Here is a 27,971-nt window from a genome sequence, read left to right as displayed (position 1 = left end):
GTTAATAATTTATTCATTTATTTATTATTTATCACATTTCAAAAGTGGATCAGTTATTTTCACACAAGTTATGTTCCTGTATCACTGCTTTCTTTGCTGTCCAACTGTGAACTCTGACCCTGTAAATTACAGCAATGACCTGCCTGACCCTGTAACCTACAGCAAGTGTGTTCACTGTCAGGCACATTGTCACTTAGTCCAGAACACCCACAAGCAGCAGGAGTTAGCTGTCCTTGTTTCATAAGAGAATCACTCAAACCACTGGAAGCTGGTTTCGTAATTTTGTTAACCGTTTGTTTAGTGGATCGTGGTTTCTGTCTGATAGGACGATGCAGTTCATTGTTAACTGTCCACGGTCCCAGGCTGTCATTTGCGTAGAAGTCCATGGGGTATGTTGGCTGCCACTTTATGGAATCCATAGCAACAGACAACTAGGTGACCAAATATGAAAAAAAAAGAAATATTGTTAAAGCTCAAAAAAAATCAATTGACTTAAATAAATCTTCATTTTTTAAATAATTGTTGGTGATTAATTTAAAGCAAATATTATTTTCAGTGAAAAATAATACTACATTTAAGATAGGTCAAATAATACTTTGTTGAAGAACCTCACATTAATTGGAAAACTTTATTTGCAAGACAAAAAAAAACTTTTAACAAAACAAATTAAAAGATTTAAAATATCAGTAAATGTCATGGCAATAAAGAAAGACTTCTGCCTCAAATACCCAGCTATAATATGATGTCATCTCATGACAAATGTGATATAATTCAAGTGTTTTCAATATTGCAATTCTCCATCCTGAAGTAATTGTTTTGAAAAACAATTTTGTGACCATTCCCACTACTTTGGCATCATGATCATCCAAGTAAAAAATTAGATGTCATTCCATTGTTTTCACTGTGAGGTCAGTAACATGCATTTCTCCTCTTAACCCCAGATGTTGAATGAGAAATCAATCAAGACTGAAATGGACAATAAATTTGTGAAGGATAGGGGGAAGAAATAGGCTGACATATTGCTAGAGTAAGTAGATTTTTTTTAGACTGAAAACAATGCTTCAGAACCTTACCTCATATGGTGTCAATAAAGGTTTCTTGAAGGCTAATCCCCAGTCAATGGATAACCTAGGACAGGCCACCTGTACCCATCTACAATAAACCAAACATCTTATAAACTCATTCACCCCTACATATCTAAACTGGACTTGCCCAGTCTATGATTTGGTAAAGTTCAAATGTGCTTTTAGGGTGAATGGGTTAATACAACTCTTTTCATATAGATATACATGTATGATGGAGCTCCATAAGTGTTCACTGACACTTGGTCATTTCTTTATTAACCAATCAAATATATACTGCCACATTTTTTGCAGTCACAACTTTTTCGCAAAAATGCTTTGTTGGAAAGAACCTAAGTGAAAAGAAAAGATGCAAAGAGTCTCCAATATCATCATTTACACCACAACACTGTTTTAGACAATTTGACACAAATTCATGCCACTTTGAGGTTCACACTTGGCACTGACAGTTCTCCATTACGAAGTACATGAGAGATCTGGTTTCATTAGATTGAGAATGTCTCATCATACATAATGGTAACATATTAGGAATAAGATTCATCAGTTTGGGATAAAAAATAAAAGCTAAGTTTGTTGTGAACACAAACAGGAATTGAAAACTTATTTTGCGAGCTTTCGAAAACGTTTCCTTTGTCAAGCAAAGAGTGTAAGTAACTCTCGACTCTAAACCACTGAAAAAAACCTCACTAAGCCACATTTAACATCAAATAAGGGGCGGAATGATTGGGTAAACATGTTACCCGTCCCCCTGACTGCCTGCAGTATTAGAGTGCAATATGGCGAAATGTCTCTATAATTTTTGACAGCTGACTTTACTGATTTGGCCCACTATGGCTTAGTGAGTTGTTTTCAGCAATTAAGAGTCGAGACACCAATCATTTACACTCTTTGCTTGACAAAGGGAACAGACGTTTTCGAAATGCTCCCAAATTTAATTTTCAATCCCTGTTTGTGTTCAAAACAAACTCAGCCTGTAAAGGTGACACCCATCATAGTCTTGATATCACACAAGGACAGTAGCAGTCTACAGGGGCACTTCTCTACCAACCTAATCCAAATTTTATTCTTACGTGTACTAATGATGGGCTGATGATTGATTTTAATTGAAAATCAATTGGTTTTTCCTTTCCGATTTCGATTATCAATTACAATTTCCATAATCGATATAATCGGTTCATCATTGAAATCAAAGTATTTAATGTCTTTAATATAAAGTATGCATTTAAAGTCATATATTCTAAAAAAAAATTTACTATATATACATGATTTATAAAACTGCTTAAAAATATACCAAAAACATACATAAGCATTTCTTCAAGCAAATGATTTATAGTCAATGAAGAGGCATTTGTAAAATGTTACTTCATTACTTGGTTATTATAAAAAAAAACATATGCTTTAAAAAAAAGGATTTCTATGATCGAAATTTTGAAATATTACAATTAATTAATATTGTATCTCCTTTTCACGCAAGAACAGATACAAGATTCAGAAACTCACGCATCCACTCCTTGAAAGAGCTGTAACTTCTGCGGGAATATTTCTGACAACAACACCAAAATGGTTTCTTTCCCGTTTTCCTTTAGCTTCTGCTGAATAGACTGTAAACCAAACATTGATATGTAAATTATAAACTTAACAATAACTAACTCATTTTTTATTAAATATTAACTATGAAATAACATAAAACTTGTATTTAATAATGAAGTTGACATTACAAATGTACTGCTGAAATACCTTTTCTTTAAAACGTAATTCTTTATTGGTAATAAAATAATCCAGTTCATAGATACAACATGTACATTAAACTTAATTACAATAATTATCTGCGGGCCATTCCGTTAATACAACATTTATTTATCTACATGTACTAAATGATTTGCTTCTAATATGTTTGTGTGCGAGACAAATGTTCCTAAATTCCAAAATTCCTTCCTACTTTTAGAATATAACTTCTTTTAAGACAGAAGAATTTATTTGATAATACAGCTTTATATATTTGTTTCTCAGATTGTTATACAGGGGGCATTTTAAAATGAAATGATACTTGTCCTTTATTTAGACATTATTAAGACACACAGGGCCAGTTTGCAGCTGACGTGGAACAATTCTGTATCTGCCCAATTCAGTAAGAAGACAATGTGAAGATAGACATAGTTTAACAATGGCCTTTCTTAAAACTGTCCAAAGGGTTTGGACGGTGAGAGGGAGATATTGATAAAATCGTCAAATAGTTTTCCCTCATCTTTTTATATCCAACACCTCAACCTAAAATCTCAGTTCTGCCTCTATATTTCAATTGAAAATAATATTGATTTAATATTTCCTGTTCCACACCTTGACACAAGTTATAACCACACAAAGGAAAATTACTCACTTATTAATCAGTGATGCGGAAAAAAACTTACCTGTAAAATCTTTGGCGATCCTTGACGCCCCAGTGTGCCAAGTATCACACCAAACTTTCCACTCTGAGCTGCACGAGATATGGCCTGCTTCCGTACAGTATGCATCTTTTCCGTCTCATAATACTCTCTTGAGAATATCTTGCTGTATGGATCATACCTACAGGGATAAATGTTCCTGTTAATTACTTCGAACAAACAATGCAGCAGAGCATTATATATTAAAGTTTGTTTATATTAAAGTTTGTTTAAAAGATGAGAGCTGATATTCATTTAATTTCTGCTACAAGTTAAGTGTTGATTTAAAACAAACTGCTACTAATGATGCATAATATTTTGTATTCACTAAGAGACTTTTCTGGGGAATATTATGCTGAAGGTGTCATGCATCCCCAGGTAGGTATTTTAAAGGAGAGGTACCTGTTTCCTGTAGGGTCCTACTAAATACTGTATGGGTCATTCCTATGTTAGTCCATATGTCATATTATAAACATATAAACATAGGTCTATATATATACCTGTAGGCAGGAATCTGTGGATTACTGATCATGACGCTCTCAAGATGAAACCTGCCGTCTCCTAGGTAACTGTGAGTTAAAAAAAGAAGATATGTATTATTCAAGACTTGAATAATAGGGGGCAAGGGCAGGGGCAGGGAGGCACTATTATTAATACTAAGTGGCGGTGGGTTCTAAAATAAATGTTGAAAATGTCTTTGGAGAATAGAAGTGAAAGAAATTTGGGTGATGGGGGTCACAACAAAGTCTCTCCAACCAAACACAGAGTTGTCGCTTGTTTTACTTGCTCAAGATTTCTCTTTCACCTCCTTTCACATCCTGACAAATGTGACATCATGATGAATTAAAATGAACAATAAAATGACATTGCAGATCCACCCTCTTAAAAAATTAAAAATACACAACTACGGACCAAGGGGAACCTCTATAAGACATTTTAGAAAAGATCTGTCCAGTACTTCTTGAGAAAAGCTCACCAACTGATGATGGTGGGATAAAACATACTTCAACAAAAATACTTACATTAGAGCAGTGACATCTGGTGACAGTTTGGGAGATGTACACCCCAGAATTTCTCCTGGTGACAACGGTTTGGACTGTGGAATAGTGACCTGGAACTCAGTCTTTAGCTCGTTAGCTGCAGACTGAATAATGAAAATACAATTATAGTAAGTGATATCAACTCAGACGACATTTTGTTTATGTGATAACAAGTATAACTCTGTTCAACATCATTAGTAAAAACCACAAAATGGCAACTCTTGACAAAAAAATGGATGCATTAATTATCATGGAAAAAATACATCAGAGCTGTATAGTTCTGACAAAAGACAGCTGATACAGAAAGAAAATGAAAATTTAAATGTAAAGCAATCAAAATCTGTACAATTCTGACAAAGGACAGGTCAGATAAGGTGAGTTTTTTACCTGTAAAGCTGCCACAAACTGAATGGTACTGACGAGGGCTAGGTGAGAACCAGGTGAGAAGTTGTGATGGAGTGTGTCCAAGAAGTGAGCTGTGTCAATTTTGATGTCCACGAAGACATACAGCATCTGTATCCCTTCAGTCCTGTCTATCGGAACTATTTATAGTAACAAACAACAAGGGTCAAGGACAATCCATCCATATTCAACATAACCGGAAGCGTATGGGAGCAGTCTTTCATAAAGTACTAACTACATGATTCCCCTTTGAACCTCCACATGGACGATTCTGTGTGTGTGAACTGGAGGTTGTATAGGTTTTCAACTTGTTATGGGTCTGTTTTGTTTTTCAGTGGCTCATTCATATGTAGTGGCATACCACTGTCCCCTGAAACACTGGCTGGATAGCTTAGTGGGACAATCACATATGTGGTGACTTAGCTAATGAGGCTACACTGTGTAACTCTTGTTTGAATGAGTTTTAATGAAAATTCACAAGATATTTTACCTTGTGATTGACTTGCCATATAACGGGAAATGATAAATTCAGATAAATAATGTTATATTTGTTCATAAAGAGAACATAAAGAAGAGTTTGCTCCAACACTGAACAGACAAAAATTTAGATCTTTCCCTGTCAGATTGGAATTGTTTAGAATCTAACAGAAATATTGTGTCTATTGACAAACAAAGCAAAGTAATTGTTATCTGTACTGGTAAGATTTTTATTTTGTTTGAAATTCAGGCAGTATTTTAACTTTACCTAGACAACTGTGTCCATAATGAATCATAAGCTCCGCCCCTAAAGCCCTGGCAGTGAAGTCATCGACACAGCAGGCTCCATATGTCACATCACCCATGATTAGTGTGTCCGCCTCTGTGAATCTGTATAACATAAGTAGATTTTTCTGAACATGAACACAAAGACCGAGATTTTTGGAGAAAAAAACTGACCAATCACAAGTCTGATACATGTCCTTTGAAGACTACAGAGGAGCGACACCCGATTTCAAAGCCTGTCCATTTTACCATTATCGGACTACGAGATTCTTTTAATGTATATCTATATATGAGGGCTCAAACTAGTGCATACAGAGCCTTCAATTTCGTCATAATATATTCCAGGGGTGCAGAAAATGTAATGTGCGTAACCTTGTATATTCAACAGAGTGTTAATTAAATATAAAACACATGATTGATTTTTTCCCTATGTTCAATTTCCTTCTCATTCAATGGTTATATTAAAGATCCCTGTCCCACTGCACTGTCATTTTTCGTACATATATATATTTATTTACAGTAACATCCCCTTAACTTCCGTTTGAATATAACTGTAGCACAGTTGGGCCGGAACACTTCCGTTAACCAGGTAGCAGGTAGTCATCCAGGGAAAAAAACAGTTTCCATCACTTAGTTTAAGTTTATGGCAGTGGTACGGGGACCCTTAAAACCAATGTGAAAATCCTGTTTCACACAAAAACAACATTTCCCTGCATTTGTCCATATAATCATACTTACTCCTCAATGATGTCAGCAATAGTACAGGCAAACAGTAACAATCCCTCGGGAAACTGGAGTGCAACTGTAAATATAATAACGGGTACAGTACATGAGAACCTCAATAATCCAGATTCCAACAAAAAGTATATGAAATATGTACATCATATACCAAGGTACCTCGATTTACAGGTATATGCATATTTTTCACAAGCGCTATTTTTTCTTTAAAATAGCTGTCAATCCACAAAAGAGCTAAACTCGGTAAATTGAAAAACAAGTAATACATTTAATTAATTAATGACATAAGAAAGCACATATTTGTTTCAAAGTTTCATTCTGGAAACCATTCATACGCAAAACTCATAAGAAAAAGTTTTTTTCAGCATTTTCAGTCTAAAATAAGTACCTGCGCAAATTACATAGGTAGGCAAATTACATACTTTGTTTAGGGAAAGTGTTTGATCATATATATATAGTCCAGCTGTTCTACAATGTAAATTATCGAATGTATTAATACCATCAAATAAACTACCCAATCTTAACTTACGAAATTCACTAGAGGCAGTTTCATAAACAATAATGTGTAACAATAATTTGTAATATATGACATGTATAAGTAAAAAAAGAGTGGAAGACCGCGATGGCCATACTAGTATTTGAAGCCTAACTCTCTGTCAATCTAACCCAATCAAGTTGCACTTACATTCCTCTTTTCTTCAACAACGTCTTTGCCCTCCGAGACTGTTATACCTAGGAATTCCTATACATTTTGTACCATCCTCCGTGGGTATAATGAGTTTGGTGTCAAATATAATTTGGTACTATTTGAAAATTGCAATGGCGCTAGACCAAGTCTTTAGGCAGCCATTCTAACCAACTATAAATCTCGTCACCGATCACCTTTCCAGCACAGGTATACTCATTTTGCACTAGAACGAATACTCATACCCTGCCTACTCTCCGCTCCGTACGACCATCTATCAGAATTCGTCCGTCCGTCGTCCAAAGCTACGTTATCGCAGCTAATTTGGTACATACATGTATATATATCTTTAAATAATCACCTCTCTTGGCTTGTGTTGTCCGTACCCTCCATATCGTCTTAAATATCTCAAAATTGTAGTTATCTGGTAGCTGTAATATATAATAACATATTAATAACATATCGAAACATTCACAAGATAGAGACCTTTTTTTTGTTATAAACTTACAGTATAAATTGAACATGCAATATATGACGTAATAAATGCCCTGTGGGGGCATCAATTTAGGAAAATATGAATGATGCCGAATTTTCCAAACTTTAAAAAAAATAAAAAAAATTATGTACAATTTGATAAATTATAGTGAAGGGAATGGACCCTGTCCCTTAGACCAGAACTTTTTATTCTATCAGTAAACCCTGGTCATGCATGCCTATCACAATATATTTATACAAATGTACAATACAGTGCTAGGTATTGTTATATCACAGCGATAACATTTATATATTACCCAATATTACAAATTATAATTGTAAATTTTAAAGAATAATGCATTCATCTTTCAAGTACATACACACATTAAAGGATTTTCTCTGTCTAGATTTAATTATTTTTTTATATATTCATTTCACATAACATGTTTATACTTTCAAATTTATTTTCAACTATAAATCTAATGCAAATGTAGCCCAGAATGTATTCAGAAATAGTGAAAAAGCAAGAGACTGTACAAGGGTGTACCTGTTTGATAGCTTCTTGTAGCTTTACATCATTGAGAATATCCTCAGGAATCTGGTGGGCAGCACGTCTTGGACCAGCTCCTGCAATCATAATTAATTTCCATACATGTATTTAAATCAGGCCAAATAAAAAACATGTTGTGCTTCCAGTAACCCTATACCTACCTTAACCTTCTGCGCCTATACCCCAAATTGTTCATGTAATTCTTTAAAGAAGCACTATTAAAGTTAAGATCAATTGCCAATATAAAACACATACAATTATTTCTAAAAAAAAAAGATAGTTTCCTTCTTACTCTGAATTTTTCGAACATGTTACAGGAACACACTATTTTTTGTTTTACCTTTTGATTGTTTCTCTGAAAGTTTAGCCTAAATACGTAACCGCCCTGAAAAAAAGTACAGCTGCTTAAGTAAGAAGATAAATTCTTATTATTCAACCAGATTATCTATTTCATTTTCCACAATGTTTTTTACATGGAATTAATGAAGCAAATAATATGATTTAAACGGTGCCTAAATAAAATTGGTACAAAAATATGGCACCATGAATTAAACCATCAACAGAAGTTATAATCTGGGACATTATAGGTATAAATATATATGGTGTCTGCAAGATCAGTGATTTTATTTGTGTTGGGGTTTTTTGGTCTTGTAAGACAACAGCTGAAACCATTATGCTTCTTAACAAAAAACAAAATGGGGTTTTTTCCACCAAAAATTATATATATGCGTTCATTTTGTCGAGTCTCAGAAGACACTAATTTACCTACTATGCAGTCTTATTCCAAGTTGCTGCACACATTTTATCCAAGCCTGTTTGCTGATATATAATTACTGTATGTCCTTCGAGTATTGAATATAATAAATACATAATTCATTGGACATACAATGTACTTGTATTTTGATAATACGGTTTGTTTAAACATATTTTTATTATTGTAAATAAGGACAACTAGGTTTGAGCACAAGTTTTGCCAGCTTAGTAACACCCTCTCCTTAATACATCATGTTGTTTAAATACATTATGGATGGCAGTGAATTAACTTTATCCGATCTTATAGTAGAAACAGTGAGAGAAGGAAAGCAGCAAGAAGAAGGGCAGAAGATAGGTAGGATCATCCCCCAAATATATATATATATTATACAAACACATGTAAATGTTTAAAACAATATTTGATTAACAGCAATCTGACAGCCTGGAAAAATATCCATCAACACTTTCATAAACTGTGTCCACCATAATAAGGTTAGACACAACACCGTTTTAACTTCATACTGTTCTTACAAAAAAACTTTGCCATTATAGGTATAATACACTGTATGCTGTTAGTGAGACTGTACACTTTCACTTGCTATTCATAACCTTAGTTATTTCTCAGCAATTTTTTATACCATATTATTATAACTACTTATTAATATTAGAATTCTCCTAAGGTGTAGTTAAAAATAATGCATCAAAAACATTCACTGATTGAGATGAAAATACCTGTTTTTGAGAAATTCTGTTAAGGATTTTCATCTTTGGAAACAAATTAATGGCAGTTCATAATACAAAATATCAAATATCTTTTTCTCAATTGTTGATGCCATACATTTTTCATTATTTCATACAAATTGTAATGCACAAGTTCAATTAATTAAATGCATTTTTGTGTGTAATATTTTTATCTGATTTAATGTGGAACAATTGGTTCGTCTGTATTTAAACATAACATTTCTGTGTATAAATTCTGGCAGACATGGAATGTTTATGCAACCTTGCAAGGCTTTGTCAAGGCTTGCCTGAAAACAGCATAATATTACTTTAGGACCTTATTTCATAAACGAACAACTCTGGTCCAACCAGATCAACTGTTTGGATCACAATAAACGAAAGCAGCCCAGACTAAGGATCTATAGATAGGTAGGGTCAGAAAACATAAAATATAGTGTTTCCTGTAACATGATGGGAAAATTTAGGGTAGGAAGGTATAGGTAGGTAAAAAAAACAAGAGCTCTAGACTTTAACAGTGCTTCTTTGAAAATTGCCTTCAAAAGTTAAGGTAGGCACAAAAAGTAATGGTAGGTTGGGTTACCGGAAACACCAAATATGTTTTGTTAATTGGCATAGCCAAATATTAATACTGTACTGTGTACAGCTGTTAGATTGTTGACAGGTTGAAGCAAACATTGATATCAAAGAGAGGTGAAACAAAATGATGTCCTAGAGCTATGGGTCGATCTTTAATCAAATGAAATTTGAGAATATTGATACAAAACAAGCCAAAGTGTGACAAACCTTTGATAATCTTCCTATTAACACTAGCTTTGACAACAGTCGGTGTGCTTTCCATGGGCGCAGCCATCTTGGAATAAGGGAAATAATTCAAACTTTGGAACTCTTTTACCCGGAAAATAGAAAAAAAATTGTAGACGAAAACATGAAATTTTGAGATGGAAGAAAATGCTGAAGAAATCGAGGTGCTGGTAAGTTGATATTTGTGAACGTCTTTGTATCATTCAATAAATTGAAAACCATTTTTATTGTATGTGTATTGGTAGGCGTATTTCCGTACCTAAGAAACTCGAAACCTTTATTTAATCATATGACACGACACGCACCTGCTATTTACATGTGTATTTATTGTACATGTGTACAGTAGATCTACATGTCATCACATTCCGTCATTCACTCATTGTCAACTCACTTAATATCAGACAGGTATTTTATTTAGTGAATCGATATGTATCTCTCTGATGCGTGTTAACAAAAATTATAATATAACTGATTGATTGTCTTTCTGATAAAATACCATTTAAAAAAAAAAAAGGTTATATCACGGACTTAGATAATTCCGTGGTTATATTGATCTAGCAATAATTCTAGTGTGTAAGGAATTATTATTTTCTGGTGACATTGATTTCTGTTATAACTACATAGCGTAACTGGACTGGGTCAATCCCCGCCTACCAGGTACAATGAAGCTCAATTGGTTAGAGCGGTTGTCTCGAGTTCGGAGGGCCCCGGGTTCGAACCCTGGTCTTGCCGTTGCATTTCCCTTTCTCCTGTAACAAATTTGGCGCCAAACAAAATATACCCACGGAGGGTGGTAATAGGGTCTTGTGTGTCTTCAGGATCAAAGAATTTGTTGAAGGAGGAGGAATGTAGCGGAACTGGACTGGGTCGATCACCGGCGACCAGGAAGCTTATATAAATTGGTTAGAGTGTCCGTCTAGAGTTTAGATGGTTAGGGGTTTGAACCCCAGTGTGGCTGTTGCATTTCTCTTTCTCCTGTTACAATAACTTTTAACTGATAACAGAACATAATTTTCAAAACAAATAACTTGATGAATAGTAACAATTCTTTTCTCAGTTCCTTTCAAAAGTTGCATTCACTGCTAGTTTAAATGTGATTAAACCACAGAATTAGATTATAAATACCACAGGAGTCTGAAAATCTGTAAAAAAATAATAATAACAGTAAAAGCATAAAAAGACTATAACATGCTTAAAAAATAGATTAAGCATATTAATTAGTTATTATTAATTTTTGACAGAATTTCAGACTTCAAAAATATTTACATGTACAGTGTTTTTGCAAGTGCTCATTAGCTATTGTTTAATCTACAGAATTTTATATGACATATTCCTTAATTTATTTGACTCGACATGTTCCAAGAGGATCTAATAGAGCATTGTACAAGAAATTGATTAAAGCTGGCTGCACAATGAGTTAATTAATTCTGATATATATATACCAATTCACATAGAACATCATTTTCCGAATGAAAGTATACACCCTGTTTAAGGTGAAATTATCACCTACAAATACTCTAACTTGCCAAAAGGATGATGGTCAATATAAGAAATTTTGTACGGATCAGAGCTTGATAACTAGAATTATCGCGACACGAAACAATGACAAAATTTCTGATGACGTCAATACTCATAAGCCAATTAAAAGAAATCGTACTGCAGACTCCAGTCCAATGGAATAATTGCATTGTCAATTTACCCAGAATAAAAATTTAAACATACATTATGTCAGAATATTATTTTATAATCCAACAACATTAAACTCAGCTAGACAATGACATCATCTGTGCATTACAGCCAGTTGGAACCATATCTGATACATCAACTTGTATCTGACCCTTATATATATGTATAGCGAGTAAATATTGATCCTTGGACACTTGGTTAATTACTGTTGTTCATTGTATATTAATGATTACCTCTATTTGAATATTTATTAGTGACAATCATAGGTGGTATTGACTTGTTTCAGAGAAAAGAACTGGAATGGCTCCTCCAAGAGCAGGTGCATCAAGTTCTGGAGGAAGTTCACGAGACACTTGTGGTGAGAATATTGTTATTTTAATATTCAGAGATGTGAAATATATATACAACAGAAAGTTGACTATCCAAAACTAGAAAAAGGTCGAGATAAGCAGTCGTTGACATAACCAGTCACAGTGTTGAAGCACAAGATATTATCATGAAAAACAACCCTGGTTCAAATAATTTGAAAGTTTGAAGTTCGGATGATCCACATAACCAGTCATATAGTGTTGAAGCACAAGATATTATCATGAAAAACAACTCTGGTTCAAATAATTTGAAAGTTTGAAGTTTGGATGATCCACTTTCTGTTGTATGTGTTTTAAATCAAAAGAATGTTTTATCAGATATTTTAGAAAATTAGGAACTAGAAGTATTTTTGATTTGTTTACCAGTACATTGATTTTTTTTAAGGGGAGGTTAATACCTGGAAGTTCGTTGAAAATGACATCACTATTAACACAAGTTAATGGTTCATGCTGTTCATACTTTTCCAAAATATGTGATCATCTAAAAAAAAAATCAGATGCTTTTCAAAATATTATTTAATCATTGATATACAGCATACTTCCAGACAAATGCTGCTGCTTGTAAAAATTGTTTGTCAGCTTGTTACGTATATATATATACTTTCTGCCATATACTTTCTGCATATATACAGGTACTATTTAGATATTTCCTTTTTCATGATTTTTGTAGAAAAAGCTATTTTTTACAAGATGATGTAAACTAAACTAATTATCATTAATTTCACAAATTCAAATTAGTTATATTTTTATATATTATTTTTTTCTAGGAATGCTGTCGAAGGTTTCTGATAAAAGCAAGTCCAGGTATGATGTCTTTATATTTAAAAAAAAAATGTTAATTTATTAAATTGATATTAATAACTACATATATTCTTGACTAACAGATTTTATCATAAGAGGTTTTTGTATATATATATATACATTTTATACACATGTATGTTTTCTCATGAATTTGACAGCTAGATCAGAGATGGATAGTTGCTGGGTGGTTTTTTTTTTAAGTATATATTATAAGCAAATTCATATATTTGATTACTGTACTTATTTTATTGGGCACGTCAAGTCATGTCAAGTCAAGAACATTGTATTTAAAGTTGTAACATTGTTTAGCAAACCTACACAAACCTTTCTAAGTTACTGTGTGGTGTTGGGTTTACCGTAAAGTGTAATGGATTCATTTATGTTCTTATTCATTGATTAAAATATCATCGCTACAGATTTTTTTTATATGAATTCATGCAGATTTTTCGTTTGAGAATCAGGAGCAGATAACTCGAAATCAACAAGATGGTGGTAAAATCTTTACTTTCATCTCTACTGTACTGCCTCACCTATTGTGCCTATTTATTTTGCGAGTCTGACATTTTTTATTTATTTTTTTAATGTTGTTATGTTTATCCTCCCATTTATATTTCCATTCTCTTTTTTCCAAGACTTCCAAGTACCCACCATTAAATGAAAAATATGAAAAGAATTTAAAAGAAATCCTCAGAAAAAAAATCCTCCTCCTTTATACCATTCCAAGAATGATAGCCAATTTCAACAAAATATAACAATTTCTTTTGTACATTGATTATTGCCTGCACCCATATACACTACACTTAGTAAATAAGTATCCGGTATCGTTGTACTCCTGACACAGATGTGATATCACCATTCATCTCACCGCCCACATATTTTGTTGTACTTTCATACATCCCACTATTATATTGGAATGCACCTTTGTATGTCAAATTTCCCACATACGACCCTGTCCAAGCAGAACACACTTACAGCCAATACTTTATTTTTATGTGATCGGGTGGCGCAGTGGATAAAGCACTTGCCTTTCACTAAGGCGACCAGGGTTCGATTCCCTGATTACGTGAAAAGGTATAGTGTCACCTGCCCGCAAATGTGGTTTTCTCCGGGTACTCCGGTTTCCTCCCACATTCAGACCCCCACGCCCTAACATTCTTTACAACAAGGGCGAATAATATAAGTTGAAATAACTTGTTTCATAATTGTTGTAAAATAAATAAAGTTTATATTACTTTACATTTAGAAACAGGTTTTTTAGAAAACACATGTTTATTTTACACTGAAACTTTTGCAGATAGACCTATATAGATGGATGTTCAGTTTATATGTAAATCACTAGCATGCAGTTGAATGTCTGCTTTTCACAGGTTTTCTGATTATGCAAAATTGATTTTAAAAACATATTTGGAAACGTAAGAGGCTTAAGACTTACTCACACTTATGGCTCCCTGGCTCCCAGACAAAACATTAGAAAATTCCGCTGTACTTGGATTCACTAAATAAGGTGCTGAAATTATATAAGTGGTAGGTTTCCTTTAATGTTGTAAAATTGTTATAAAGTGAAACCTGTCTGATTTGACCCCTGAGTATTCTGACATACTGTTATATCTGACTCCTGATTATTCTGATATATAATGTTATTCCCATTTCTTATGAAAACTACCAAGTAAGACCTGTGTATTTTGAAAACCTGTCTAAGTTGACCAATATACTGTGTTCCACAAGGTGTCAGATTAGACAGGGTAATAATTGTAATCAGTGATAGCTATATAGCAGCCTTTTGAAAAGTGGCGTCTCAAAGAAATGGTTAATTTGGTTACACATGTACATAGGAATATGTAACAAAATTGTATTTTTGCTTACTTATTTTGTTAGAAAAACAACATTAATGAAACCACTGGTAATGTTATTAGCAAGGTCTATGCTGGGTGTTTTTCTTCGTCTTTGTATTCCAAACCTAAGCATGGTGGCAAAGAATTATAAAATCAATTACCTGTAACTGAGCGAGATCGGGTTATCTCAGTTGAGGGCTTAAATTCTTTAACATAATCCCAACTGAGGCGTAAGCCGAGGTTGGGATGTTACAGAATCTTAGCCAGAGACTGAGATAACCTGATCTTGCTCAGTTACAAGTAATTGTGTTTTTTCTCGCACCATTTAGTTTGAAAAACTTTTCAATTTTGCTGAAGTCAACAAGAATCTTGTCTGGGGCCTCAAATAAGTATGCCCTATTCACTACTAAAGATACATCTGAATGCTTCTGCGTTAAAATTAAGTCTGTCTTTGCAAATAAGACATTAACGTACATATATTTCACAGTGAAGATTATATTTTTTCTACAACAACAGGAATCTTACAACATCAAAATAATACATATAACAGAATATCAATAACGTGGATTGTCAATTTCAACCCTTTATTGCGCGAATGAATACATTGCTTTGTGAAAATTCCGCGAAATGTCATGTAACGATGCCAGACAGATCCGAGGAAATAGAAAATATATCACTGGGTATCACGTGGGATATCCCTGTCTGAGGTGCGAGAAAATGAGGGCTATGTTGAATTGTATGCTTTTTAATATTTGAGATTTTTTTCATCAGCACTATTTCGAAATTATATATTATAACTAGATCTAAATAATCATGAAAGTTCATTTTGTGGTCACCTGAGAACATTTTCATAAACTAGGGATATGGGAATGAGTTTTGCACATTTCTTTTTTTACCCTAGCTGTTTGTTTTCATACCTGTACATGAAGAGACCTCACTGATGGAAATGTTTCTGTTTTCCTCTGATATTGTGTAGTTTTGTGCTGTTTCGGGATTGTGCTTTACAGTTATAATTTAATGCTTTCTGTGTGTTTATTTTTTAGAAAAATCTGTTTGGTCGTAGAATTTTGTATGTTGGGGTTTGTTGTTTTGTTGTTCACTTTTCAGATTTTGCTTTCTGTGCATTTTTTGTACTATTTTGTATGAATATGATTCAAATCTGAAAGTAAAACTTCCAACTTAATTATCTTAAGTCATTATTTGAAAATCTAATTGCATATCAACGCGAAAATGAGGGCGATAGGATTTTCTGTTTTATTCTGCCTTTAGTTACGGTAGCTAAAACAAAATCAGAAAAATTGGGTTTACTAAGGATCTTCTGCTATTTTCAGATATAATGCTTATATACTGTTAAACAATTTTTTTGAAACGCCTTATGTTGACGATACAATTGTTGACTCTTGTTTGTTATGTATATTATTCTTACTTAAAATTTCAGAATTTCTGAACAAATTTGTATTTCTCAGTTCCAAAGTTTTAAAGAAGAACAAGCTCTATATGTATAACAATTTAGCTGTCTGTTCTTCTCTCCATCATTGTATGATCCGTCCATGTTTTTCCATGCATGCATGAACCGCATCAATTTATGTTAGTTCAATCATACCAAATGTATGGATCGGCATTATTGTTTGAGTCGTCAATACATCATAGGAAAATCTAAACATAGAAGTGTCAGAGATCCAACCCCACCCCTTCCCACCTCATTTTGATTTAGGGGGGAAAATGCAGAAAGAAAATGTAATCGAACATCATTATTCAGGACAACTACTAGACTAAGTACGTTCTTCCCTGGTTTAATAACATAAGACAATTTATTACTGAAGAGAAGTGTTCTGACATATATATTTAGTAACATCAGGAACATGATTTCTAAGAATCTCACAACCAGGGCCCGTATTCAAGAAACCGTTCCATGCTCGAACTCAGATTCTATGATCAAACTCAATTTCTTATTAATGTGAAAAATAAATAGATAAAATCACATTTTGTCAATGATATGGAAGAAATTTGGTGAGACTCAAGCCAAATACTGTTTTCAATGGTAACACTTGAGATTTTGATTATGACACCTAATTTAAGCAAGTTACACGAAAGTTGGCTTGAACACAGAATCCATGCTTGAGCATAAGAATGGTTTCATGGATACAGGCCCTGGACTTCATTGTTTTAGTATATAATCTACCATGGCCAGTTGTTGTCTGGTCCTAGTGTTATTGTACAGTGTATTGACCTGTATTGAGGTATGTTGTTAATAACATGTACATGTATCAACTGACTGCAATGAGGTGGTCCAATTTATTTATTAACCTTTAATTTGTTACAGGAGATCACAGCCTGGTTCATTCTCAGAGAATCCTCATGTCAAGTCCAAAGTAAGTTATACCAAGTCTTTGCAAGAAAAAAGAAATTGAGGAGACATGATCAGGTCCATATTGATGTATTTGGGCCCTTTTATTTATCCAATCCAGACCTGTACAGGTTGTGGGAAAGAATAGACCTGCTCTATTGAACTGCATGATTAAATGCAGTGCCTAATGTAGGGCCTCCTACAGAATCAGGGGTTTTCTTGTCTGTCTTCTGCTTTATACTGGAAACTGGAAGACAAGGTATATATAGACCTGCTTTATCCTGATGCTTTAATCTTGATAAAGGGTCAGATTCCTGGGAAATTAGACAATTTATTTTGACAATATATATAGACTTAAGAAATTATACAAACATGTTTTTTTATCGTTATCCCCAGTTCTTTATCAAATTTTGCTTCATTTTCATGTCGATATTAAGAGTTAATATTTTTTGTTAACAATGTGTTGTTCCAGTGGAGGCATCAACCAGGTGAAGTGTGTGATAACATTACTCGGAGACAGTATATGTGATGCAGTAAGTATATACGTACCATACAATTCACCTGTATACAGATCAGCAACCTTGTTCAAATTGAATTCAACAACATATAAAAAATACTCACAGATTTTTTTTATTTATGTGTTTGAATTTAATAAACACTTTAGGGTATATTCCTGAGTATTTTCAACAACAACAACAACAAAATAGAAATATTTCATCATTTAGAGGGAATAATAATTGTTGTCTTCTTAAATGCAAAGCACAATGAATTCTGAGATATGAAAATGAAATATTGTTTTAAGGACCAAAAATATTATCTGTACTGTCTGTAATATCTCAAACGACATTGAGACATATCATTTGATTATGTCAACTTTTCCATTCACATCACATTAGTTTGTTGTTATTTTCACTGTATAGAAAATTCAATTTACTGTGAATAATAATGTGTTATTTTTACAATGAAATATTATTTTTTGCTTTAATATACCAAAATATATGAATCAAAAATTTAACATACCCAGTATCAACTATCACTATACTTTGAGTCTATTCCAGATATGACTATATGAGGGTATAGGCACTTGATAATAATGGGGTCTACAATATATTTATTTAAACCTTTTACCACTGTAGACCATAATGGACTCATCCAGATCAATGCATGGTGAAGTCTACTAAAGTTACATAGGGGTGAAAGGGTTAAAAGTCTGTATAAATTGAACCAGTTAGTACAAGGAAAGAAAAAAATGGCAGGTGATGGCCAGGGGTCACAAGATGTCTTTGTCTGTCCCAGCATAGTGTGTTTTTTGCAAAATATATCAGAATAACTATGAAATCAAAATTGTACCAAGTGTAAAAAAATATTCGATCAACTGTCACTATGGTAAAAAATCACGATTTTTTTACTAGGATATAACCTTCAAACACAAGCAAGGAAAAGATCACAGTCAGTTTAGGACAGGATTTGGACAGGAGAGGGTGTGGAAACTACAACAGGTGAGTCAGAAGTATCACAGTCCAAATTTATCACTGAGAATTGTGGACTGTATGTCAATGAGGAATGAGATGGCCAGTAAGGATTCAATTCAAAATATCTTATTGGTAATACATTAAAATTACAATTATACAAATGAACAGATAACAAGAAATGTAAGGGATGAGACGACAGGCTAAGCCTATATATCAGTCGTTTCCTTAAAGTAAGGATTGTGATGTGGTCAGTTAGAATTGTACGGTCTGTGGGAATTATATTTTGTAGGTGAGTGATTGTGTTATGGTCAGTAAGAATTGTATTGTCAATTGGACTTATATATGGTTGATGAGTGATTGACAATGAAGTTTAGGTTCAGCTATAATATAACTATGGTAGCAATGATTCTAAAACTAGTGTATGTTTCATATTTGTCAGATCCAGGATGCCAGCAACTTCCTGTACACTGCCAGACTACAGGTAGAGGGCCAAGATAGGGACCACACATACAAAAGTGCCAAGGAAGTGATATTGGTAGGTTAAAGTACTGCATACCATTCTATTGTAGCACTAACCCTGATCCAGCTGTAAGGTCTAGATGACCAGTGGTATTGATAGTTACTGCCTCATTGTCTTTATGCCAGCTCTACTTCTATCACAAGGTCTAGATGCTATTGAGGAGATAAGTTATGTAGCTCACCTCTAAACCTGTCTCTGCCAATCAAATAATCGTATCCAATCATTATAGCACCACTCTTGGATGGCCATGATGTCTGAAGAAAGTTCGACATATTTTTATTTTGAAATTATCAGACACAGAATTCACTGATGATTGATGATGTTGGTGGTTATTTGTTTCATGCTTCTACTTACCTACCTGGTTGGTGCTTTTAGTTCAGCGTAAAAACTCCCCCCACCCCCACCCCCACCCACAAAAAAAAACCTGCGCATTTTACACGAGTGCGCACAATGCACAAATATTCACAGTAGTTTCAAGTCTCAATGTGCATTATACTGTAATTCATCTCAAGATCAAAGTTTTACTTTAAATGACTTCTTCTGAATAACCAAAATGCACAGCATGTTGATATCTGGTCAGAAGCATAATGAGATCAAGGGCTACCAAGTTTGTTAAAGTGAATGACCTTGGCTTATATTCAAGGTCACAGGGTTCAAATTTGTTTAAAATCTTTAAAAAACCTTCTTGTGAATAACCATGAGGCCAGGAATATTGATATTTAGCCAGTGGCATGCCTGGATGAAGGGTTATCAATCTTTTTCATTTGAATGACCTTAGCACACTTTCAAGGTCACATTTGGTCAAATATGTATAAACATTTAAATGACATAATCTAAATAAACAAAGGATAGGGTGGTGATATTTTGCAAGTTGTATCCTGAGACCTGAGATGAAGCTATAAAATTTGTTTTTCAAGGTCACAGAGGTGAAATGTTTTCAAATCTTTTAAAAGGTTCTTTTGAATGACTTATAGTCATAAATACTGATATTTTGCCTTTAGCTTTATTTTAGATCACTTTTAAGGTTACAAGTGTGAGATTAATACCAGGTGAGCGATGCATTGGGCCTCTTGTTAACCATTAAAGATATCTTGATAAATATGCAACCGATTGGAGGAGGAAGAATGCAAATTCACTCTCTTAGCTAGTAGAGACATATTTTCAACAAAGCAGTTTATAATTTCTGGTTGATATTGGACAGTCTCACCCCTCACCTATCCTCTTCATGCCGGTCGGCATTTAAGGCCCTGTTACATTTTTTCCATTTGACACGGTCTTTAGCTGTTGTCCTTGCTGTAGCCCAGCTGTTCCATCCAAGTGTTGTTCTTTCTGTCTCAACAGTCCGTCTCCAGGTGGTTTTGGGACGTCCTACCTTCCCTTTTCCCTCTGGTTTCCATGTCAGTGCCACTGAACATATGCTGTTAGTGTCCATTCTTAGTACATGGCCAATCCATCTCCAACGACGTTCCATAATATCATCACTAAGTTTCTTTGTTCCAGCTCTGATGTGAAGGTTTTCATTTGATATGATGTTGGGCCATCTTATTTTCAAAATTTGTGTCAGACATCTAGTTTGGAAGGTGTTCAATTTCTTTTTGTCTTGTTCTGTTGTCTTCCAGGTTTCACATCCATACAGTAGAACCGATATAACCAGGCTGTTAAATAGCCTGACCTTTGTTTTGAATGACAGTACTGATGATCTCCATATTTTCCTTAACCCTTTCACCACTGTAGACCATAATGGACCCCTCCATATCAATGCATTGTAGAGTCTACTAAAGTTACATAGGGGTGAAAGGGTTAACCTCCTGAATTGGCCTTTCGCTTTCTTGAACCTGTTGTCTATATCATTGTCACAGCCACCTTTTGTTGTTACTATTCCTCCTAGGTAAGTAAAGGTATCAACATCTTCTAGGTCTTTTTCATTTAACTTCACTGGGTTGTTATCAGTGGTGTTCATCAGCATTACTTTAGTCTTGGAAGTATTTACCTTCAATCCTATCTTGCTGGCATTTTCTTGAAGTTTGTTTGTTTCAGCTGTATATGTTGGAATTTGGAAGATAGTAGTGCAAGATCATCTGCAAAATCAAGGTCTTCTAATTTGGTGATAAATTTCCATTGTTTTCCTGTTCATGTTCTTTTATTGTTTGCTTCATGACATAGTCAATGGCTAACAGAAATAAGAAGTCAGACAACGTGCAGCCTTGCTTTACTCCTGTTTTAACTTTGAACCAATCAGATTGTATCCCTTCGTCTATGACTGAACATTTGAATGTGTCATAAAAGAGTTTTATTACTGTGATGAGTTTGTCTGGGATGTGATATGCTTTCATGGTGGACCATAAGCTTTCCCTGTGGATGGAATCAAACGCCTTCTCGAAGTCTACAAAATGTATGTATAAAGGATGATTCCATTCAGAACATTGTTCAATGATGTTTCGTAAAGTGAAGAGTTGCTCTTCCCCCTTCTGCAGCCAGCTTGTTCTTGTCTTAGCTCTTCATCTATTCCTTCCTGGGTCCTTTGTATGATGATTTTGGTGAATACCTTACTAGGCACAGATAGTAGTGTTATGTCACATACTGTTCTATCTCCTTTCTTAAGTATTTTAACAATAAGACCTTTACTCCACTCCTTTGGTATTTCCTCTCCTATCCATATCATGTTGAAAAACTTAAGCAAATATTTGGTAGTTGTTATTGTATCTGCTTTTAGGATCTCAGCTGTTATACCATCTACACCTCCTGATTTCCCATTTTTTAATCTTTTCAATGCTTTTGTAATTTCCTCTTTCCTGATAGGACCAGTATCTATCTGTCTTTCTTCAATTTCATAGTTAAGATTGATGTCAAGTGGAATGTCTGGTCCAGTCTGTTTAAAACTTATTCAAAGTGTTCTTTCCAACTTTCCTGTTTCTCATCATGGCTAGATAATGGATTTCCTGTCTTGTCTTTGATGACTTGAGGTGGTTTTCGTTTTTCATTGCAAATTGTTCTTGTTACTTCATATACTGTTTTCATCATACCATTGCTTGCTGCTTTTTCTGCTTCTTCAATTAGGTTGGATATTGGACAGTATATATGACAAAAATGCTTGTTACTTTTGCAGATCCTGGATGAAGTGATGAAGAACCTTACCCAGGGCCGATCCTGCTTAGCGTTTCCCAAACGAAAATCTATAGATGAGCTTGTAAATAATGTAAATATGGTAAGTGGTATATAACTTGAATAATAATATGAAAACCACACGTATGAAACACATATATATTACATGGTAAGTACGTATAGTATGTCCTAAGGTTGAAATAACAAATTATACATTTTAGGAGAGGGCTTTTATAGGCTTTGCCTGTTGCCCAATTCCTTTTGTATGTAAAGACCTATACAAAAAATGTTCTGAAATGAAAAGAAAATAACAAATTATATGCTTCATATATAGTAAAAGAAAAAGAAAAGTGTTGAACATAATTTAAGTTAATATGTAAAAAAAAAATATGAACTGCTGAAAGCTTGATACAAAATTATGGTGTTCACTTTTCAACCAGGAAACTGATGCTGCATTCAATACCTGAAACCATTGAAAACTAGATCTGTGAAATTGACCATGGGATTACGAAAAACCGTTATGGATTGTTTTATGTTTCAGCAAATGTTGTACCCTCATGTGCCAAGTGATGTAGCGCTTAGTTTCTATGTTCATTCCTCAAAGTTGGTCCTGGCTTTGTATCACCTTCATTTGAACGGTCAGCAGCGAATGGACATCACGTCCAGGAATCAGGTGAGTTTTCCAGACACAAGTGTCCAGTCCTCCAGGAGACTTACTTGGAGTACACTATCCGCCATCATGTACCACCCATCAACTTCCCTGATTTTCTCCGTGATGGAATGTTTTGTCATGTAAATATTACAAAGTTTTAAACTACAGTGATGTAAATGTAAACCAAATCATCAGTATCATCAGTAGATCACTGATTTTTCTGTCCTCATTTGCCAAGACTTTATTTTATTGCACCCAGGCGATGGTGCTATCGTGTTGAACATTTAAGTACCTTGGTAGGCCTTTTCTCCCCATTTGACAGAGATATCCACACTTGCGGTCAGGGAAAGATATCTCTGTCTTACTCTATAGGGTAAAGACAGGGGGAATTGAAACTATGAAATAAACAATTGCATTTTATGAAACTACCACTTGTGTTGGACGTGGGAGAAAAATAATCATTCCCCAACTTAATCATCAACTTAAACCTCATGCGGTTGGTTTATGAAATGTTTCAGGTTGAGTGTACTATACAGTGGTTAAATGAAGCGGTGATGTTGTTTACTCTTGCCCTCCAGAAGTGCCAGCAACTCAAAGATAAGGTAGGCATTACATACAAACTAAGAACAGTATACTGAGAAATGTCCGCCTATTTTGTCAGCCTTAATTAATGAGGGCGAATTTATCGTTATAGCAACCATATGTAAACAACATAATATACGTAGTAATTAAAGGTGAAAGGTGAATTTAATATTAGGCATAAACAGATTTTACTGTTGAAAAGCTAAATTTGACGGGGCAAAAACATTTCACATATACAGTATTTAGAACAGGGGTTTTCAGACTTATTACATTGTATTAATTTAAATGCCAACAGTTTCCTGGTGTCAATTATGACCATTTTACAAACATAGTAGGATAAGTGACTTTTAGGAGACAAAACCCTATACCAGTAGTCTAGCTGTGTACTACCTCTTGTGATAACTGTGTACCACCTCTTGTGATAGCTGTGTCCCACCTCTTGTGATAGCGGTGTACCACCGTTTGTAATCGCTGTGTACCACCTCTTGTGATGGCAGTGTACCACCTCTTGTGATAGCGGTGGACCACCTCTTGTGATAGCTGTTTACCACCTCTTGTGATAGCTGTGTACCTCCTCTTGTGATAGCGATGTACCACCTCTCGTGATACCTGTGTACCACCTCTTGTGATATCCGTGTACCACCTCTCGAGATAGCGGGGTACCACCTCTTGTGATAGCTGTGTCCCACCTCTTGTGATAGCGGTGTACCGCCTCTTGTGATAGCAGTGTACCACCTCTTATGATAGCAGTGTACCACCTCTTGTGGTACACTGCTATCACAAGAGGTGGGACACTGCTATCATAAGAGGTGGTACACGGCTATCATAAGAGGTGGTACACAGCTATCACAAAAGGTGGTACGCCGCTATCACAAGAGGTGGTACACAATTATCACAAGAGGTAGTACACTGCTATCACAAGAGGTGGTAGCAGTGTACCACCTCTTGTGATAACTGTGTACCACCTCTTTTGATAGCTGTGTACCACCTCTTGTGCCTCTTGTGATAGCCGTGTACCACCTCTTGTGATAGCAGTGTCCCACCTCTTGTGATAGCAGTGTACCGCCTCTTGTGATAACTGTGTACCACCTCTTGTGATATCCGTGTACCACCTCTCCTGATAGCGGGGTACCACCTCTTGTGATAGCAGTGTCCCACCTCTTGTGATAGCTGTGTACCCCCTCTTGTGATAACTGTGTACCACCTCTTGTGTTAGCTGTGTACCACCTCTTGTGATACCGGTGTACCACCTCGCGTGATAGCTGTGTACCACCTCTTGTGCCTCTTGTGATAGCCGTGTACCACCTCTTGTGATAGCAGGGTACCACCTCTTGTGATAGCAGTGTCCCACCTCTTGTGATAGCTGTGTACCTCCTCTTGTGATAGCGATGTACCACCTCTCGTGATAACTGTGTACCACCTCTTTTGATAGCTGTGTACCACCTCTTGTGATGGCAGTGTACCACCTCTTGTGATAGCAGCGTACCACCTCTTGTGATAGCAGTGTCCCACCTCTTGTGATAGCTGTGTACCTCCTCTTGTGATAGCGGTGTACCACCTTTTGTAATCTCTGTGTACCTCCTCTTGTGATAGCGATGTACCACCTCTCGTGATAACTGTGTACCACCTCTTTTGATAGCTGTGTACCACCTCTTGTGAATATATCTCTGTCAGTACAGAAGCATCTACCACCTCTTGTGATAGCTGTGTATCAGCTCTTGTGATAGCTGTGTACCACCTCTTGTTATAGCGGTGTACCACCTTTTGTAATCTCTGTGTACCTCCTCTTGTGATAGCGATGTACCACCTCTCGTGATACCTGTGTACCACCTCTTGTGATATCCGTGTACCACCTCTCCTGATAGCGGGGTACCACCTCTTGTGATAGCAGTGTCCCACCTCTTGTGATAGCTGTGTACCACCTCGCGTGATAGCTGTGTACCACCTCTGGTGATAGCAGTGTACCACCTCTTGTGATAGCAGCGTACCACCTCTTGTGATAGCAGTGTACTACCTCTTGTGATAATTGTGTACCACCTCTTGAGATAGCGGTGTACTACCTTTTGTAATCGCTGTGTACCACCTCTTGTGATAGCGGTGGACCACCTCTTATGATAACAGAGTACCACCTCTTATGATAACAGTGTACCCCCTCTTGTGATAGCTGTGTACCACCTCGCGTGATAGCTGTGTACCACCTCTTGTTATAGCGGTGTACCACCTTTTGTAATCTCTGTGTACCTCCTCTTGTGATAGCGGTGTACCACCTCGCGTGATAGCTGTGTTCCACCTCTTGTGATAGCAGTGTACCCCCTCTTGTGATAGCAGTGTACCACCTCTTATGATAGCAGTCTACCACCTCTTATGATAACAGTGTACCACCTCTTGTGATAGCTGTGCACCACCTCTTGTGATAACTGTGTACCCCCTCTTGTGATAGCTGTGTACCACCTCTTGAGATAGCGGTGTACTACCTTTTGTAATCGCTGTGTACCACCTCTTGTGATGGCAGTGTACCACCTCTTGTGATAGCTGTGTACCACCTCTTGTGATAGCGGTGTACCACCTCGCGTGATAGCTGTGTACCACCTCTTGTGATAGCAGTGTACCATGTGATAGTTGTGTACCACCTCTTGTGATAACTGTGTACCACCTCTTGTGATAGCTGTGTACCACCTCGCGTGATAGCTGTGTACCACCTCTTGTGATAACTGTGTACCACCTCTTGTGATAGCAGTGTACCACCTCTTGTGATAATTGTGTACCACCTCTTGTGATAGCGGTGTACCACCTCTTGTGATAGCTGTGTACCACCTCTTGTGAATATATCTCTGTCAGTACAGAAGCATCTCTTAACTCAATTCTTGATTATTTTTCAAATGTACAGACACATTCGTTATTACATAGTAATCAACATTTTATGAATGGTGAAAATTGAAGACCACTGATATGTTTAGGCTTTTGTTTAGCTGCTATATATCTATTATATATATGTTGCCATATATATACATTACATGTACAATAATGCTTTTGTTTAAAGATTATTTCCACTTTTTGTCTCGGCAGCAAAAAATAACTTTATGACTTTCCATATCATAACAATTGAATGTAAGATGTCATGTCAACAATAGCAGATCACCAGAGATAACTCCAATCTGCTGGAAATGATGTAATCAGCATTTTCATTTCATGAAATTCTCGGGTTAAGATTATTTAAGGTCTAAATTTCAACCATTGGGTAAAATTATTAAAGGTCTAGTCCTCGACAAAGCCTTTGGCTAGACATTAAAGAAGCTTACCCCTTGGGTTGGGAGTTTTCTGTATTAGTATTAATGTCTGTCTGTATGGCAACTTAGACTTTTATACTGTTAAGTCCACAAATTATCAATACCAACATGTGGAGTACATATACCACACTGTGACTTATGTTTGCTATTTTACTGACTTATGACATACTTTGTTCTAAGCTTAATTTCTTTGGTTAGACTTTGCATTTAGCTCTATCAAAGCAGAACAAATTAATATGTATATTTTACAAATATTTTCTAAATTTTTTATTTAATTTTTTCATTACAGATTGTTGTACTCCAGCAGTATGAAAAAGTGTTATGACGACGGCAGTTAGATTTAACACCACCACCACGTCACTGTACAAGTTTATACACAGGTGTATGATCATCCTTTATGTCCGGTCTACAGTGAATTGTAACAAAGTTATTTATAATCAGAACACATTTATAATTTGAAACATCAAGTAGTGTGTTAGTCATAAGAGAAATAATTCTGTCTCTGAAAAACATTCTGAAATTATGAACACTGAGAATTCTTTATAAGAGACTGTAGCATTCCTATGGTTTATGCGAGGGCCCAGTTTAGTTAAAAGTCTGATTACAGTAACAACAACTTAATATAACTTCAATCCAGTCCAAAAAATGTTAAAATTTGTAAATAAATTTACATATACAGGGATTCAAAATGACCCCCAAAAGGAACATAAAAAAAGCTGACAATCGTTAGTTTGCATTGTTTATTTATAAAAGTTGATTCACATGTATAATTTATGATACTGTACGTTATATAATTTAGTGGACACATGAAAAAAGGATGTGTTATTTTCATCATTTGGCAGAAAAATCCGAAATTGTGCAGTTTTAGCTC

General features: G+C 35.2%; 2 protein-coding genes across 3 annotated transcripts; one reads left to right on the top strand and one right to left on the bottom strand.

Annotated features, from left to right (window-relative positions):
- Positions 1-15: 15 nt before the first annotated feature.
- Positions 16-10,535, bottom strand: LOC110461373 (2-(3-amino-3-carboxypropyl)histidine synthase subunit 1-like). Its single transcript, XM_021514822.1, has 12 exons — positions 10,434-10,535; positions 8,154-8,233; positions 7,494-7,563; positions 6,448-6,511; positions 5,693-5,814; positions 4,933-5,087; positions 4,528-4,649; positions 4,006-4,074; positions 3,491-3,647; positions 2,583-2,683; positions 1,074-1,152; positions 16-431 (listed from the first exon to the last, which is right to left on the bottom strand). Exons 1-12 carry the CDS (start codon positions 10,498-10,500, stop codon positions 69-71), a joined length of 1,449 nt encoding a protein of 482 aa, XP_021370497.1. The 5' UTR covers positions 10,501-10,535; the 3' UTR covers positions 16-68.
- On the top strand, positions 10,534-27,825 carry LOC110461374 (protein rogdi-like). Of its 2 annotated transcripts, XM_021514823.1 has the most exons (12): positions 10,534-10,621; positions 12,424-12,495; positions 13,273-13,309; positions 13,748-13,798; positions 17,462-17,510; positions 17,958-18,018; positions 18,898-18,984; positions 19,397-19,492; positions 22,584-22,682; positions 23,121-23,252; positions 23,750-23,833; positions 27,390-27,825. In XM_021514823.1, exons 1-12 carry the CDS (start codon positions 10,589-10,591, stop codon positions 27,423-27,425), a joined length of 837 nt encoding a protein of 278 aa, XP_021370498.1. In that variant the 5' UTR covers positions 10,534-10,588; the 3' UTR covers positions 27,426-27,825. The 2 variants fall into 2 exon arrangements, with proteins under 2 accessions (XP_021370498.1, XP_021370499.1); XM_021514824.1 differs by lacking the exon at positions 13,748-13,798.
- The last annotated feature ends 146 nt before the right edge of the window (positions 27,826-27,971 follow it).

This window comes from Mizuhopecten yessoensis, unplaced genomic scaffold, assembly GCF_002113885.1.
Source record: "Mizuhopecten yessoensis strain PY_sf001 unplaced genomic scaffold, ASM211388v2 scaffold10603, whole genome shotgun sequence".
Taxonomy (NCBI): Eukaryota; Metazoa; Mollusca; class Bivalvia; order Pectinida; family Pectinidae; genus Mizuhopecten; species Mizuhopecten yessoensis.
The sequence above is the reverse complement of the archived record's forward strand: the minus strand, read 5'-3'. Positions and strand labels throughout refer to the sequence as shown.

Bases quoted from the DNA above. Each gene is read 5' to 3' on its own strand.
- LOC110461373 (XM_021514822.1), bottom strand. From the start codon at position 10,500: ATGGCTGCGCCCATGGAAAGCACACCGACTGTTGTCAAAGCTAGTGTT. The intron at 8,234-10,433 runs GTTTGTCACACT...TTATGATTGCAG, and splicing joins TAATAGGAAGATTATCAAAG to GAGCTGGTCCAAGACGTGCT. The intron at 4,075-4,527 runs GTAAGTATTTTT...TTTAACTCACAG, and splicing joins CCAGATGTCACTGCTCTAAT to TTACCTAGGAGACGGCAGGT.
- LOC110461374 (XM_021514823.1), top strand. From the start codon at position 10,589: ATGGAAGAAAATGCTGAAGAAATCGAGGTGCTG. The intron at 10,622-12,423 runs GTAAGTTGATAT...GACTTGTTTCAG, and splicing joins CTGAAGAAATCGAGGTGCTG to AGAAAAGAACTGGAATGGCT. The intron at 12,496-13,272 runs GTGAGAATATTG...ATTTTTTTCTAG, and splicing joins AAGTTCACGAGACACTTGTG to GAATGCTGTCGAAGGTTTCT.